Below are 16,395 nucleotides of genomic sequence, written 5' to 3' on the forward strand. Positions count from 1 at the left end.
AATTAAATAATAATTGTTTAATAATTAATAATTGGTTTATTTTAATCACAATTAAAGGCATTATTAAATAATTAATACTAATTTTCCTCATTTGGCTTGTGCACTACAAGTAATTTCCTTTATTCAGAAATGGTATGCAGAAATTTTGAGTCCACTGTATTTCTGAAAATGACTTTTATGGACCCATTCACATAAATAAGCTTAGAAATCTTACATATAGAAAGCCTAGAGGAATCTTGCTTCTCAACCTGTTCCTTCTAAAATATGCAAATGTTGCTGCATTATCTTCTAGCATTTGACTTTATGGATTAAAATCTAGTGTTCATCTGATCCTTTTCTTTTCAAATAGCCTGCTTTGTCTTGTTTAATGCTTATCTTTGATCTTTTTTGATTACTGAAATTGAGAAAATTTTCTATTACCTGAATCAAACCAAAAACAAAAGCATCTCCTATATGTGCCCGTCTGACATCTTACACGTATTTTCCACGAATTTAGCTTTTCTCTCATAATTTCCCCATCGTGTCTCATTGCTCTCAGTTGCAAAATAGATCCCCCAGGTGATATCCTAATTCACTAATCCAATGTTGGTCATCTGGTTTCCTTCTCACAGTAACATTTTCGTGTCCTCCGTCTGCCTCCAAGAGACTTCACAGTCTCTTCTTTTGCAATGTGGCACCTCTCAGATCTCACAGGTCATGAGCCAGAGTTGTTCTGAAGTTTTATTCCATTTCTCTGTTTCATTGTGTGCCATTTACTCCACTGACTTTGGAGTTGGTGTGTGATATATCCTAAACATTCACAAATACTTCAAAATGCTATGTACACTGAGCACCGAGTGGTCCGTGTGATGCCCGAAGCTTGGGGCAGTGCATTACATACAGAAGTAGAAGCGAACTGTCCAATCAGGATTAAACATGATGGTTTGACCTACTGTCTGCAGGAAAAAAGTGATGAGAGGAGGCCAAAGAAACCTGTAGCCATGTGGCCTCCAGATGGACCTTATTATCGTATGGGTGCTTGGTTTCTTTTTGTTCTTTGACTCTATGTGATTTATTTGGTTATATTTAAAGCAAACTAGCAATTTCTGCTCTATAATTAAAAGTATTTGTATGTCTTTATAAACACTGAGTATATATACTATTAATTGTTGTTATTTTTCGATTCTCAAAGCTTTCCAGGCCTAATCGTTATCCTGCAACAACTTTCAAAGAAGTGAGAGCAATGATTTTTCTCTCCTCCACTGTTCATAAGAGTCATGGAGAAGTGGGGTTGAAAAAGAAGACTGCCTGAGCCCCAACCCCAGAGCCCAACTTGGGGTACCTGAGATATAGCCCTATCTGTTAGTTTCCTATTGCTGCTGCAACCAATGACCAAAAACTCAGTGGCTTAAAACAATACAAAATTATCACCTTTCAGCTTTTGAGGTCAAAAGTCCAAAATGGATTGGGTTGGTAAGACTGAGCTCCTTCTGGAGGGCTCCAGGGGAGAGTCCCTTTCCTTGCCTTCTCCAGCTTCCAGAGGCTGCCATCAGCCCTTGGCTTGTGGTCCCACAGCACTCTTGAGTTCTGCTTCCATCCTTGCTTCTCCTTTTCTGACTCTCCTGCCTTCCTCTTGCCCTTATAAGGACCCCTGTGACTACCTTGAGCCCATTCAGATACCTGGCACCACCTCCGCATCTCCAAATCCACAACTTCCCCACATCTACAAAGTCCTTTTTGCCATGTAAGGTAAAAGGTTCATAGGTTCCAGGGGTTAGGACATGGACATCAGCGTGAGGGTGGAGGTACGAGTCTCCTCATACACCCAGAAACCTGCACTTTGAACAAGAACCAGCAGACTGGTGAGAAACACCCAATCAGACCTACTACATGGTGGCTGGAGCTTTTTCTTTTAGGACACTCTTCAGACCCATCACCTTAAAAGTCTGAAACCAACAGAGTGGTGAATAAATGTATCATAATATAAACAAAACACCATCCTTGACAATTTATTAAGATAAAACATTGCAGTATGTACCTAGACCTACCCAGAATTCATTTTTAAGTGGACAGATAAATGACAAAACAGAAATGTCTAAGAATCACTGGGGAAAAATAAAAGTCAAACCAAAAGCCAAGTCCTCTTTCCACAGCAGAATCAAGACGACACTCTATGGAGACTCTGATACACTCAAAAAACATACGTCCATGTTTATTTGTGACAGAGTGTCACTCTATCGCTCAGGCTGGAGTGAAGTGGTGCGATCTCAGCTCACTGCAACCTCTGCCCCATGGGTTCAAGCGATTCTTGTGCTTCAACCTCCCGAGTAGCTGTTATCACAGGCACCCGCCACCACGCACGGCTATTTTTTGTATTTTTAGCAGAGATGGGGTTTTACCATGTTGACCAGGCTGGTCTTGAACTCCTGACCTCAAGTGACCCACCCGCCTTGGCTTCCCAAAGTGTTGCGATTATAGGTGTGAGCCACCATGCCCAGCCACTTCCATGTTTTAAAGCTTCACTTTTCCATGTGTCTTAAGCTCTTTTCCCAAAAAAAAAAAAAGTAAAATTTCTGAATTGTTTAAATACATTATTAGGAAACAGAACTTAAAAGGCCAGTCTTCTTTAGTATATGCCCAAATTCCAAATGTGTCAGTATTTCTATAATAAATAGCACCAGCACTGACAGACTGCATAATGCAGGGTTTCCTGTGCTGCCATTCACCAGCACACACAAAAGTGAGTGTAATGAAAATGTCAAGAAACGGCATCCCATTTAGAAACCAGGAAATATAAAAATGCAGCTATCAGTCATCCCTAAGGCTGGCCAAATAAAAGGTTTTAAATATAGTCATGGATCACCAGTGTCACAAGCAACAACATTCGCTGTACAGAGAGGCAGCAGAATTCCTAGCATTGAGGATTTGCTGGGCGGCTGATGAAATCTGCCCACTTTGAACTTGCTCTCAACTGACATACCCAGATCTGTTTACACATCAGCTGTCAAAATGATAGTTCTCCTGCAGACTATCCCTGCACTGTTAATATCTATCTATCTATCTATCCATCTATCCACCCATCCATCATCTATCTATCTTTCCATCCATCCATCCATCCATCCACCCATCTTGAGATGGGGCGTTGCTCTGTGGCCCAAGCTGGAATGCAGTGGTACAATCTTGGCTCACTGCAGCCTGGACCCTTCAGGCTGCAGCAATCTTCCTGCCTTAGCCCCACAAGTAGCTGGGACCACAGGCATACACTATCACACCTAGGTAATTTTTAAAATTTTGTAGAGACAGAGTCTCACTATGTTCCCAGGGCTGGTCTTGAACTCCTAGCCTCAAGCAAGCATCCCACCTCAGCCTCCTAAAGTGCTAGGATCATGGGCATCAGCCACCATGCCCAGCCAATATTTAATTTTTGAATTTGGGAATTCCACACTGGAGCTGGGATTTTGTACTGACATGTATACTCTCTATCACATGTAACCCATTAAAAACGTCATCTGCTTTGCTGGTTGCAATCCTTCCTCCCTCTGTCCTAATTCTGACAGGATCTGGTAGGAGGGACAAATCTGTCTGTGGTTGAAACCTATGGACAGCCATGAGCTGAAACTACGGACCCCGTAGTTCTCAAAGGAATACAGAGAAGCAGGTATGGAATGCCAACAGGGCTGCACAATGCCCGATCCAGGCCGCCGTGAGGGCACCTCCATGATGGGGTGAGGATGAGGGAAGGAGTCCCAGTTCAAGAAGCCGTTACCAAAAGGTGCTGCTAGCAAGCCAGGTGGCTTCACTCACCCATGCCTGATGTAGAGCCACCCACGTACCCCATCTGTACAACAGGGCTGGGTGCAGACTTCCAAACACCTACTGAACCTTTACTTCCTCTGAAACCCAGAAGCCTGTGTTGCAGACCTCAACCACCACGTACACATTGTCTCTAAGGAGAAATCAATTCCGTGGGGGAAAACCGGGGAATGGTGGAAGCGGGAACAAGAAAGTGGGCAGTGGGGAGAGGCGAGAAGGCTTTCTCTTTCAGAAGGCGCTTTCTCTTTCAGAAGGCGAGTTAGAGATAGCACCTGCCTCCCCCATTGATAGAAGGCTCCTCCCATGGCCGGCTCCACCCATCCTGCCAGCCTCAGTTCAAAGGCCACAGGCTCAGAGAGGCCCCTGCTGGGCCCCTAGTCCACAGCACAGCCCTGGCCCCTCTCCATGGCCTTGCAGTTTTATCTCAAATACGTATCTCTGTATGAAGTGGTTTCCTTATTTTTTGCCTGTCTCTTCTGCTCCAGGACTTGTACTCGCCAGGCAGAGGCCTACTGTGTCTTCTCCAAAGCAGCATCTCCAGCTCCCAACACAGGCTTGGCCCACAGCAGGTACTATGATCATTATGAATGCCTTGAGAGGCCAGGCACGGTGGCCCACGCCTATAATCACAGCTACTCGGGAGGCTGAGGCAGGAGAATCGCTTGAACCCAGGAGGCAGGCAGAGGTTGCAGTGAGCCAAGGTTGCGCCACTGCACTCCAGCCTGGGCAACAGAGTGAGACTCCATCTCAAAAACAAACAAACAAAAAGAATGCATTGAGAGACGGGTGGGGGAAGGATGGGAGGAAGGAGGGAGGAACAGAGGTACACCCATCACCCGGTAAAACAAGGCCTGATCTGACCTAGATTTAATTTTCCTGGAGACCACCCACTCTCCAAAAAAGGGCCAATGACTCACTCTGAAAGACAGTGTCTGATGAAACTGTGCTAGAGATCCTCACAGTGACCAGGTTCCTGGTCTTACTGACACATCTCCAGTGAACTCCCACCCTCCCCGATGTCTTTCTAGTAACTCCTTTGTGCATAGCTACCCAAATGGCTTCTGCCGCTTGCCCCAAATATACCCTATTCCAGGAGCATGGATTCAGGGTTGTTGAGGCACACTGCAGGCCCAAATTGTTTTCAAGCTTTACATCTGGGCACTCTACCTGTTTAATCCTCACAAGGACCTAAAGAGGGAAACGCAATTACAATCTGGTATTCTAAGGATACCAGTGGCCAGGTTACACAACCCCGGGTAAAATCACATTGGCAATTAACAGAGGCAATTAATCCTGCGATGCCACGCTGGCCCCTGCAGGTATGGTTTATTGTGATAAGTAAAGAATCTTACATAACTTACGTTTTTTATGAATCTAAAATGTTGATGAAACAGGTCTGCTTGGAGTAGCATCCACCTGTGTCATTTTGAGTCCTGTACAACTGTTACACTACGCTTTGAATCATTCTCCTAAAAAATATAATTTTATTTTAAATTATATTTAAATTAATTAAAAATATAATTTTATAACTTGCCCTGGAGACATTTTACAGACATGCTTTTAGCAAAAATATAACCCACAAAATAAAAGTCACTTTGTGAAACGCTCTCCCAAAATTTATATAATACACATAATCATTTTTCTTAAAACTATTTTTAGATCTAAGCAATGGTAAAGTCATTAGTCTGATCATAATATGATGTTATACTCCCTGGCATCTGCAAACAGAACACAAAGAACTCAGCTTGAGGAAAAACAGTAAGCAAATTAAAAAGTAAAATAAAATCTTGGCCTATGTTCACACACGCAAAATTTAAGTGACAATTTTTATAGGGGAAAGGAGTGGGAGGTGGAGGCAAAGAGATCAATCCATTTGCCTCTCACTCCAGGTCTAAGAACCCTCATTTTCTATTCTTCAAATTAATGAATGAACACAAGACCACTCTGATGAGGAATTCTGAAATAATGGAAACGCGCTGGCATTTGCATTCCTTTTCAATGTGAACAGGCTATTTTGATAGTTAGCAAAACCATGACAAATTGCCTGAGATTTCATCCTTTGTTGCTCTAAAATGACTCTCTGGCCGTAGGATGCCTATCACTGCAAAATGCACTTACCTTTAAATAGGCAGGCAAAGTGGATTGTGTTAAATATGAAATTAGCGACATGTTCTCTCAATGCATGGAGTCTAATTCTAATTTAAAAGACTTCTGCTCATTTCAGGCAATGCCCGTTCCTTCATGTTTATAAACTCAATTCCAATTTTCTGCAATTCAAATAAATCCCACCTCCAGCCCTGGGTTTTGGTCCCACCCACCTCTGCCCCAGGCACCGGGCTCAGCCTCCCAGGCCCTCTGCCTGCCCCGCACACCGGCCACGTCTGAGCTCTTGCGCATGGGTCTGTGCTGCCTAGGAGGCTCCTCGCCAGGTTTCCACATCACAGATGCCTCGTCGCCATCCTGGCCTGGGCTTAAACATCATCTCCTCCCAGTGGGTTGGCCTGAAGAACTGCTCTGATGTCTTCTTCCCCACATTTGCACCATGTTTGATTATCTTACTCTCGCTGGTTAGTGCTGTTCCCATCTGACCCTCTCCCCAACACTGTGAGCTTTGTTGGGATCAGGACCCTGGGTCCCCAGTGCACACTGGGGGAATCCAGCTGCAGCTGGTGACTGAGGCCGCAGGAGCCCACGCCCAGGGCAGTGCCCCTGACCAGCAGTGGGAAACAGCATGGCAGCCCACACCTACAGGGCCTGGCAGACTGCTCTGTCCCAGCGCAGCTTCACCCCTCCCCACCTCCGCCAGCTTCCAGCTTCAGCCGCCCCAGACCCTGGGATCCACATAGCTGTGAGGAGCCCTCGGCTCTCCCTGCAGGCCTGGAGTTGGCCGGCTCCACTGCTGGTCCAGCCCCGGCTCCTGCTTCCGGCCTCACTACTGGGCATCTACCCCCAAGAGGCACCGGGTATAATCACCTATTCTCTACCTGCTCATCGCACCCCTACCTCCATCTGCAGGCCTCTATCATGGTGTAAGCCTCCCCTGGGTAAAGTTCTCCATGAGCATAAGAGGCATCTTTTTTACAATTGAATCCCAGCACAAACAGGTCTCAATCACACCACTGCCCCGTCAGAAGCGAAGGAACCTGCCTGGGTCAGCCCCTGATGGTCCTGGCACTCTGTGCACTGGACCCAGTCCCAGCACCGGTGGCTGTGACTGTCTCCTCCCCGCAGCACCACAGGTGGGCGAGTTCTAGCCTAGAAGGGTAGGTCTCAGCCAACCTCAGTTCACTGCGTCTTCAGGTTACATTTCACTGCAGTGAATACTCAGAATGAATAATGCAATGAAGAGCTGTGCCCTGTTTCAAGGGGACCACAGGTGCCCCTTTCCGGTTTGCTCCTTTCCTTTTTGACCTGACGGTAGAAAATTCCCTTTACCCTTGGAAACTCAACTCCAACAGCGACTTAGCTCCATTTTATTCTTCAGGCTGCTCATAGTAATTCACATATCCATGAGAAAAAGACCAATTTACTTAATGGTACAAATCTTATTCCCCATCACATAACACAGCTAGTTAAAAATGCATTCTTTCAAGCCAAGATGAAATAATTCCCAGAATGTCCCTTTTAGTCAAATTTGGCTCTTGACAAGTCTAGAGAGAATCCCGATAACAGGCTTCAAAGGCTGGCCCCGGCCCTCGCTGGCAGCTGGTAGGGATTCCAGCCCTTCTCTGCCACTGGCTCAAGGGGGTCTCAAGGTCTCTCAGACACCAAACACAGACTCCTCCATAGAAACAAAGAAAAAACAACTACCTTCTGGCCCTAGGATCTGTGCATGCTCCTTTCCTAAAGCAAACCACCCTCATCCTCTCATAACCAAAAGGCACGTCATTCACCTGAATGACTGTACACCACCAACCCTATTACTCTATTCCCATGCCCTGCTTATATGTATTTGTTGCTGTAAGACTTCTTACTACCCAGCATTACATTGTCGATTTGTTTGTCTGTCTACCCTCTGTCTCTCCTAGAGAATGTGAGCTTAGAGTGTACAACAGTACCTAGAAACAGATGACCAAGGAAATCTGCTGAATGAACTAATGACTATGTGGTTACCGTGGCTCTAGCTGGCATGTCAGTTCAGGATATATCTTGATTTTAGGGGAATTCAGGAATTCCCTGTAATCTTTCAAAGGGGTCATGGGGCTTCCCTGATTGCAGAATTCAGCAATCTATGAGCGAGTAGCTGTGCATTTCGTTGCTTCTGCTTCGGAAGAGACTGTTGTTCTGTAATAGGTCTGTTATTCATTAAGCCTTTCAAAAAGATGTTCCCTGGTGCATAGGTCAACATTGCAAATTGTTTCCTTCGCCTTCCTAAACAAGCCTCACATAAGAAGCTATGTGATTACTTGATGTTTGGGTGATTAAAACCACATCCTTGCCTTTCCTCAGCATCCCTTCACCTGTTCAGTGTCCCACACTAATCCACAGCTGTGCAATGTATCATAAGCGTCTCTGGAAGGATCATGTGCTACAAATTACAGAACACCCAGATCACCCAGACACATCCACGTGGTGCAAAATAAACCGCGAGGGAGAAAAGAATCTCGCTCCCGCAGGTTTGACCTGAAGCATACATGACATACATACATAGAGCATACATGAATGACCAAACCACTTCCACTGGAGTTAAACCTTACAGCCCATCCATGTTACTCAAGCAGAGATCAGAGGACACTGGGGCGGGGCAGGGCGGTGGCAGTGCACATTGAGTCTCACGAAGCTTGAGAAACAATGCCTTAGATGGTGAAAACAGTCCTGTGTTAAAAATTAACATTTCAAAATGGAATTTTGGTAAAACAATCAACAAGAAAGCATGGCAGACCATGGCCCAAGTGTTAGGCAGACTCCAAGACTGGAGTTTCTCAAAATGGGAGTTTGTGGCTCCCAGGGAATCTCCGCTATGATCCAGGTTGAAAAACTGCTCTAAACCCAGTGAGACTCGTTTCCTGCAACTATTTAATTATGGTCCATTTTGAGAGTACTGGACAGCTGTTTTCCATTCCTCCCCATTTCCCCCTCTTCCCTATCCCTCTCCAGGCTGCTCTCTACTAACTCCACCCTGCTTGACAAACATGTGTTTGCTTCTTTCAGTGACTTTTCCCTCCCATTTTCTTTTTTGGAAAGTCTCCCTTTGTCTGGCATTTGTGTTTTTAAGACAGCAAAAAATGTGAGCTCAGAGATCTGCAGCCACTCTGTGCTCCCCAGTGTCTCCAGGGTGGGAGCGGTCTTCCCAGTCTGCAAACCCTCAAAGGGAAAGAAGTAATACAAATTTCAAATGAGAAAACCCTCCTAAAGCAGCAGCTGGACCCCGATTTTGGGACATCTACCCGGTACTCCCAGGAATAAGCAGTGGGGACCATGCTTGACCAGCACAGTGCATCCTGGGTGATGCCTGGGGCAAGTTTTCAGCACCGCTTGTTTAATTTTTATGTTTGTTAATATCCTTTTGGGGGGATGATAAAACTTACCCAAGCCTTCAAACCATCTTTCTAGTGTAGTTTTATAAATTGTTATTTGGTTCTAATCACACTCTACGGGAGGAAAAGAAAGGTGGACATAAAAATAAGGCCCTTGGATTCTTTCAAGAGAATGTTGCTGCATATCTATATATAGAGATATACACACACACACACATACACATATGTGCATATATATACACACACACAAAATGTAAATGGAACTGTAAAGATGCTCTTTCACTGTGGTTGAAAGTAAGTATCACATCTGAGTAAGCAATTCATCCCAGTTTGCCCTGGAGTTTCCGGTTTTAGCGCTGGAAGACCTCCATCCTGGAAAGTCCTTCAGTCCTGGTTGTTTACCCCATTTTCATGAAACATGAGTGAACCATTACGCCCTTTGCTACTGATGAGTCAACCAATGTACCAGAGCAGCCAATGGCGACGAAGCTAGATCTGGGATCGTGGCAAAGTAGAACTCAGGTGTACAAGGAATGATCCTATCTGGTGATTTCTCTCCTGGGGTGAGAATATGTGGAGTTCCTGCCATTCGATCGGGCAGGAGTTCAGATGTTGGAGAGCTTGCCATTTGTCATTTTCTCTACAATGTCAGGAATATTGTAAAACACCTGACATTGACCTGGAGAAGAAAAATGTAGCTGTTTGATTCATGTGTAACATACTCAGATTATCTTTTCTATGTTAGCCATACTCCATAGGTCTTGTCTACCTACAAAGAGCCCTGGGTTCCATTGCTGAGGAAGCACTCTACACACCCTGCAGAGGACATGGCCTTCCTGAAGGAAAACCGCACTGCCCAGCTGGCACTGGGGTCAATCGTTTTCAGTCGTTTTAAACTTTAAGAGAACTGTTTATTCCCCAAAGATATTCCTATGCCGAATCTAATATATAAAACAGACAAAAGTGTTTTGTGAGCAGAGATTTCTTTTATAAGTTCAGATTTAAAATATGTATTACATATTCAGTCAAGAGAACAAAAAGGTTGGAAACTGGCATTATAGAGGGCAGCTGAAGTCATAATAGCCTACAAAAATCATCTACTTCTTTTTTTTTTTTTGAGACGGAGTCTCGCTCTGTCGCCCAGGCTGGAGTGCAGTGGCCGGATCTCAGCTCACTGCAAGCTCCGCCTCCCGGGTTCACGCCATTCTCCTGCCTCAGCCTCCCGAGTAGCTGGGACTACAGGCGCCTGCCACCTCGCCCGGCTAGTTTTTTGTAGTTTTAGTAGAGACGGGGTTTCACCGTGTTAGCCAGGATGGTCTTGATCTCCTGACCTCGTGATCCGCCCGTCTCAGCCTCCCAAAGTGCTGGGATTACAGGCTTGAGCCACCGCGCCCGGCCGAAAAATCATCTACTTCTAAACTTAATTTTGGCTGCCCGGTATCAAGAAAATTCTGAAAACAGATAGGTTTTACTTTGTAATTTTAGGACACCCTCAAATGAAATCAATTCAGAAGCTTGAAAACAAAATGCAAGGGAACACTGATGTCAATGCTGAATCATGAAGAGAAATCAATAAATGACTTATCCACGTGTTTAAATATTAATTACTTGGAAGAAAATGTTTTTCAAACATATCTGTAACATTATGGGATTTCCAACGATGTTATATTTTTAAGTATCAATCCAGTCTTTAGACAAAATTTAAAACGGTCAAATTTACTTTGTTTTCCACGCTGACCCCTACCTCATGTCCAAGAACTCAGAAGGCCCAAAAAGATCAAATGGACAGGAGGTAGAGGTCAAACAAAAATGACAGTACAACTTCCTGCTTAAACATTAAATTGTCTTTTAGACGTTACATTCCACTTCATGAATTATCCAAAGCCAAAGCCCATGAAGCTGTCCCTGACCTTTCCTGTCCCTTCCAAACATCTCCCACTAGTGCCAAAGGCCAATGAAGAATCAGGTCATTGAAAAGAAATGATGGCTTTTTCCAGTAAAAATGATTTATTTTTTTTTTTTTTTTTTTTTTTTTTTTTTTTTTTTTGAGACGGAGTCTCGGCTCTGTCGCCAGGCTGGAGTGCATGTGGGCCTGATCTCAGCTCACTGCAAGCTCCGCCTCCCGGGTTTACGCATTCTCCCTGCCTCAGCCTCCAAGAGCTGACTACAGGCGCCCGCCCACCCTCCCCAGGCTAGGTTTTTGTATTTTTTTAGTAGAGCGGGTTTCACCGTGTTAGCCAGGGATGGACTCGATCTCCTGACCTCGTGATCCCGCCCGTCTCGGGCCTCCCAAAGTGCTGGGATTACAGGCTTGAGCCACCGCGCCCGGCAAACAATGATTTCTTAAAGCCTAAAGTCTACAATGGATGGTAAAGCTTTCTCTATCAAGTACATAAGCCAAAGGCTCACATTTAAAGGAAAAAAAAACAAAAAACTGCAATATTGTTGCAACTAGCTATAAAATGTAAAAATTGAAAAAGTAAACATCTACATTACTAAAATAAGCTGATATTTAGATTCTAAGAGGACATCAGTAACCATGCTCAAAATGATCCTAAAAACACTGTCTTCTGTCAATTGGCCTGTTTTAAAAGTAACAGAACACTTTATATAATATTCCATCTCCAACTTCTCTTCTTATTCACCATTCTGAAACTAGACTGAGAAGTTGGGTAATTAATAAAATCACCCTTTCCACTCGCTCTTGATTATCCTTCATCAGGGTCATGTTTGTACTTCTCTTGTCGATTGTAATCATTTATTTGAAACAGTGTCTCAGCGGTTCATTAGCTCTTCATTAGTGCCTGTACGCTGGATAAAATGTGCTTGAATTTCCAAAGTAAATGCAAATCCCCTTGGTAATCCAGCAAGGACATGAATCCCAGAATATTTTCAAGTAAGACAGTTCCAATCAGAACTTCACCCTCTAGTGGGAAAAGTGGTGTCCTCCTGAATGGCAGAGAACTCACACTCCCATCCAGTCCTGAACATCAATTCTGAAAATGACCATCACAGTTTGCCTTCATCTTCGACCTGACCTTGGTATGCAGGGATATCAGTTACTTAATCAGAAGCAAGGAGTACAAGTCAAAAGAATTCAACACAAATTTTAAAAGCCAATGTATTAGCTACTCAGTAAGTTAAAAATAAGGCTGCCAGGACCCCTCCCGGAGAGTCAAACTCAGCAGCTCCAGCCTTGAACACAAGAGCAGCACAACCTTGAACACAAGAGACCTGGATCTGCATCCTGCCTCCGGCCCTGGGCAGCTGTGTTGACCTACACATCACAAGCTGAGCTTGGTGTTTATATTTTCAAAACAGGAAAGATGATCCACAGTCCCAAGACTGGGATGGAGATCACAGAAATAATGAAGGGGAAGTGCCTTTCACTGTCCCCAACACATAGCAGGCCTCCACAAATGACCGCTTTACAAAGATCACAGATGCAGCCTCCCCAGTGTTAAAAGTATGTCCTCAGTGGACAGTCAAAATGGACTCCCCGTGGCTAACTGATGTGTGCAAAGTTAAAGCAGAACCAGATGGCCATAGTTGGGTGAAGGAAAGGTCATGTTCTCCGTGTTCTCAGAAATATATTGTAAAAGTGTCACAGGACCTCCCTTTCTGCCATCCAGTCAAACCAGTTCCTGTTGTCAGTGCTGAAACAGACTGCAGCTCACCACCCACAGACCCCCTGAGGCCAGCCCACAAAGAGAGACTTGTGGTGTTCTCCTTAAAGACCATCCAACCCAGCCCCTGCATCTGAACCCCCAGCTATCCTGTGGTTTGCACCTTTATGACCTTCTACCCACAGTCTCTCCTTGGAGTACACTTTTGTTTTGTGCTGAAGGCTGTATCTCCCGATCTGCAAATTGCTTTTAGAAAATGAAGTTCTCCTTTTGCCTCCACAGATCTCACTGTTCTTTTGTTAACACCCTTAAGGGAAGATGAAATTAGAAGATTCAAATGCATGCCATGAGACAGAGGAACAGGTCAAACAGGTTAAACAGAAACACACATGAAACAAGGTTATGTACTGACCAGTTGAGGAAAATGAGGCCAGAGGCAACAGGAACTTAACCATGTACATGTGTATTTCCCCTGAAGGCAATGGCTCAGTATTCACTGAGTATTCGTGATGACTTCATAAAACAAAACCACTGCAAATGATGAGAACTGACTATACATGTATTTCCTAGTTCTGACCCTAAGAGAGCATAGAAGCAATGATACCCAACAGTAAGGAGCTCAACTAGCACCCTGGTTTTCTAATACCATTCTCTGATAAAAGGAGAAACGCATAAGCAGCTGATGATAGGGGCAGGGAAAGCATCAGAATGTAAGACGAACCAGGAACATCTTATAGTGCTAGAAAATTGAAATTACAATAAATACATAAATAAAATAAAAATAAAACAACAACAACACAGTAGAGGGTGGGCGAAGATGGGAAAGCAGAGTGTCAAAAGGAAGCAGGAGCCAAATGGCCAAAGGTCGAATAACTTGAGCAACAAAATAAATACCCACACTGTTGAATTACAACCTAAAGACCAAAATAAAGAGACAGGAACCCACATTAATGTCGCAATGACTAAATTAACAACGGAGGGACAGACCAATTTTCCTTAAAGAAGAATTCCAAATCAGAAATGTGAAAAACGAAGGAGGGAAATAGAAAGTCACCCCTAGAACATCACGGTGATCGCTACCGAGCCCAGATCCACTCTAGAATGCTAACACCAGCGCTTGAAATTTTAAGAGGAAACAGGATATCTGCATGGTCTGGAAGTATCTCCCCCAGAGTATTTACTAATCACTATGGTTTAACTCATGTCTACTAATTCTTTGACACGCTCTCCTCCAGGAGGCAAAGCTTAATCCTCCTCCTCTTGAGTGTGGGCTGAACTGAGTGACTGGCTTCTAAAGAGGAGTAAAGGAGGGGAAAGATGGTGACTTCACAGAGGAGACACCTGGCAGACACCAGCCTGGCCAGGTGATCAAGGTTAACTCACCAGTAGTAAGTCACATGTTGACATCATGATATGATGTGATGAGGGGGGTACCTCACCTCTGCGGTGGTCTTCCTCAAATTCGTAACTCCAGTCTAACAATAAGAAAACATCAGACAAACCCAAATTGAAGGATATTCTACAAAATACCTGATCCGTATACTTCAAAGTGTCAAGGTCATGAAAAACAAGGAAAGAATAAGAAACTGAGATTAGAGGAGATTCAAGAGATATGATTAAATGAAACATGGTACCCTGCATAAAAGACCATTAGTAGAAAACTGGCGAAATCCCAAAAGTCTGTAGTTTAGTTATTTTTAGTTTTGACAAATGTATGATGGTTCCAGGAGATGCTGATTTTTGAACAACTCTCCGCTTCCATGTTAAATGACTAACACAGTAGTCCCCTCACTTCCTTTTCCTGTTCTAATGCCAGATACCAGCCAAAGCATGTCATTTTGCATCGGTCTACATGTGGGGAAATATTTTTTATTCTGCATATAATAGAATAGTATACATTAATCAAAAACTTTTCTGCAATAACTTTGAGCTAACTTTTCACCTATAAAATTACAACCCTCACTCGTTTCCAACATTAGCATGAAGAAAATGGTGACTCCCAGGTTTCCACGTCTTACTGGAGAAAACCACAATTAACGTCACCACAAATATCCAGTTTCCAAAGTTAGCTCAGCTGCCATTCTGTGTGTTCCTGTTCCTCAGTCATACTCAGTTCACCCGTGGTTCCTGTCCTGCCTCTCACCACAGGGTCGGCAGGGCCCAGGATGACAAGGGGCCTCCCTGCCTCTTCCGCTGTCACCATCCTCTGCCTCAGGGCTGCCATCATCGCTCTCCCACCTTTTCCTGAATCCCAGCGCCACTGGCTCCTCCAGGGCCCCCTCCAGGGATTATCCCCTCCCCTGCCTCCACTCTGTCTCTACGTAGTCCTCCCTTCCATGAGCAAACACACCCACACTGTCTCCCCATCCCAAAAAAGAACCTTCCTCAGTTCCTCAAAACATTAAACACACAATGACCATATAGGCCAGCAATTCCACTTCTGGGTATATACCCAAAAGAATGAAAGAAGGGAGAGGCATGTGACCCCCACGTTCACGGCAGCGTTACTCACAATAGTGAAAAGGTGGAGGCAAACCAAGTGTCCATCCACAGATGCATGGATTGACAAAATGGAGTCCATCCACAGATGCGTGGATTGACAAAATGGAGGCCATCCACACAAAGGAGTGTTACTCAGCCTTAAAAAGAAAGGAGATTCAGACACGTGTCACAACATGGATGGACCTTGAGGACACTGTGCTGAGCAAAATAAGCCAATCACAAAAGGGCAAATATGTGTGACTCCACTTCTGTGAGGTACCTACGGTAGTCAAATTCTTGGAGACAGGAAGTACAGTGGTGGTTGCCAGGGCCTGGGGAGATGGGGGAATGTGGACTTCGTGTTGAATGGTGAATGGATACAGAGTTTCAGTTGGGGAACATGAAAAGCGTTCTGTGAATGGACGGTGGTGGTCATACTAAGGTTACTAATAATCCCCCAAATGCCCAATTCCATCACCCATTCTCAGAACTCCATAGCATTTGACAGTGCTAACCAACTTCTACAGTATTAAGCCCGCTGCTCCCCAGCTCTTGTTCTGCAATTGTTGAGGGACAGTTATGTGTGTGTGTGCGTGTGTGTGAATATATGTTACGAATTATACTGAATGTGCATTTATGTACATATATACATATAGACAATGTTTTTATAATTCCACTTACTGGACATCTACTACCATTATCAGATATTACACAAGTATTTACATTCATCATCCCATATAATTCCCCCCAGAAAGCCCTGTATTGCTTCCTGACTCCATCTACACCACCACCAGTTTTTTCTTGGTTTCTTTGCTGGCACTGTTATATGGTGGAGTCCTTGAGGTTCTGTTCCTCCTCATCTACCCAGGTGAGCTCATGTACTTTCATGCCTCACCGCCATCTCTGTGGTGATGGCTCTGAGTCTTCCTTTCCAGCCCAGGCCCATCTGCTGAGCTCCAGACACCATACCCATGTGTCCACCCAACATTTCCCATGAGCCTCTCAGAGTCAGGACAGCC

The 16,395-nt window shown here is 44.4% G+C and overlaps 1 protein-coding gene across 1 annotated transcript in view; it reads right to left on the minus strand.

Moving 5' to 3' along the window:
* Window positions 1-14,335, minus strand: part of ENTREP2 (endosomal transmembrane epsin interactor 2) — a 317,089-nt gene extending 302,754 nt beyond the window's left edge. Inside the window, exon 1 of the mRNA XM_017867687.1 lies at window positions 14,279-14,335. Coding sequence (XP_017723176.1) covers window positions 14,279-14,305 — 27 coding nt within the window. The 5' untranslated portion in view covers window positions 14,306-14,335. The remainder of the gene's footprint in view (window positions 1-14,278) is intronic.
* Between the last annotated feature and the right edge of the window lie 2,060 nt (window positions 14,336-16,395).

Source organism: Rhinopithecus bieti, unplaced genomic scaffold (genome assembly GCF_001698545.2).
Source record: "Rhinopithecus bieti isolate Rb0 unplaced genomic scaffold, ASM169854v2 scaffold_4180, whole genome shotgun sequence".
Taxonomy (NCBI): domain Eukaryota; kingdom Metazoa; phylum Chordata; class Mammalia; order Primates; family Cercopithecidae; genus Rhinopithecus; species Rhinopithecus bieti.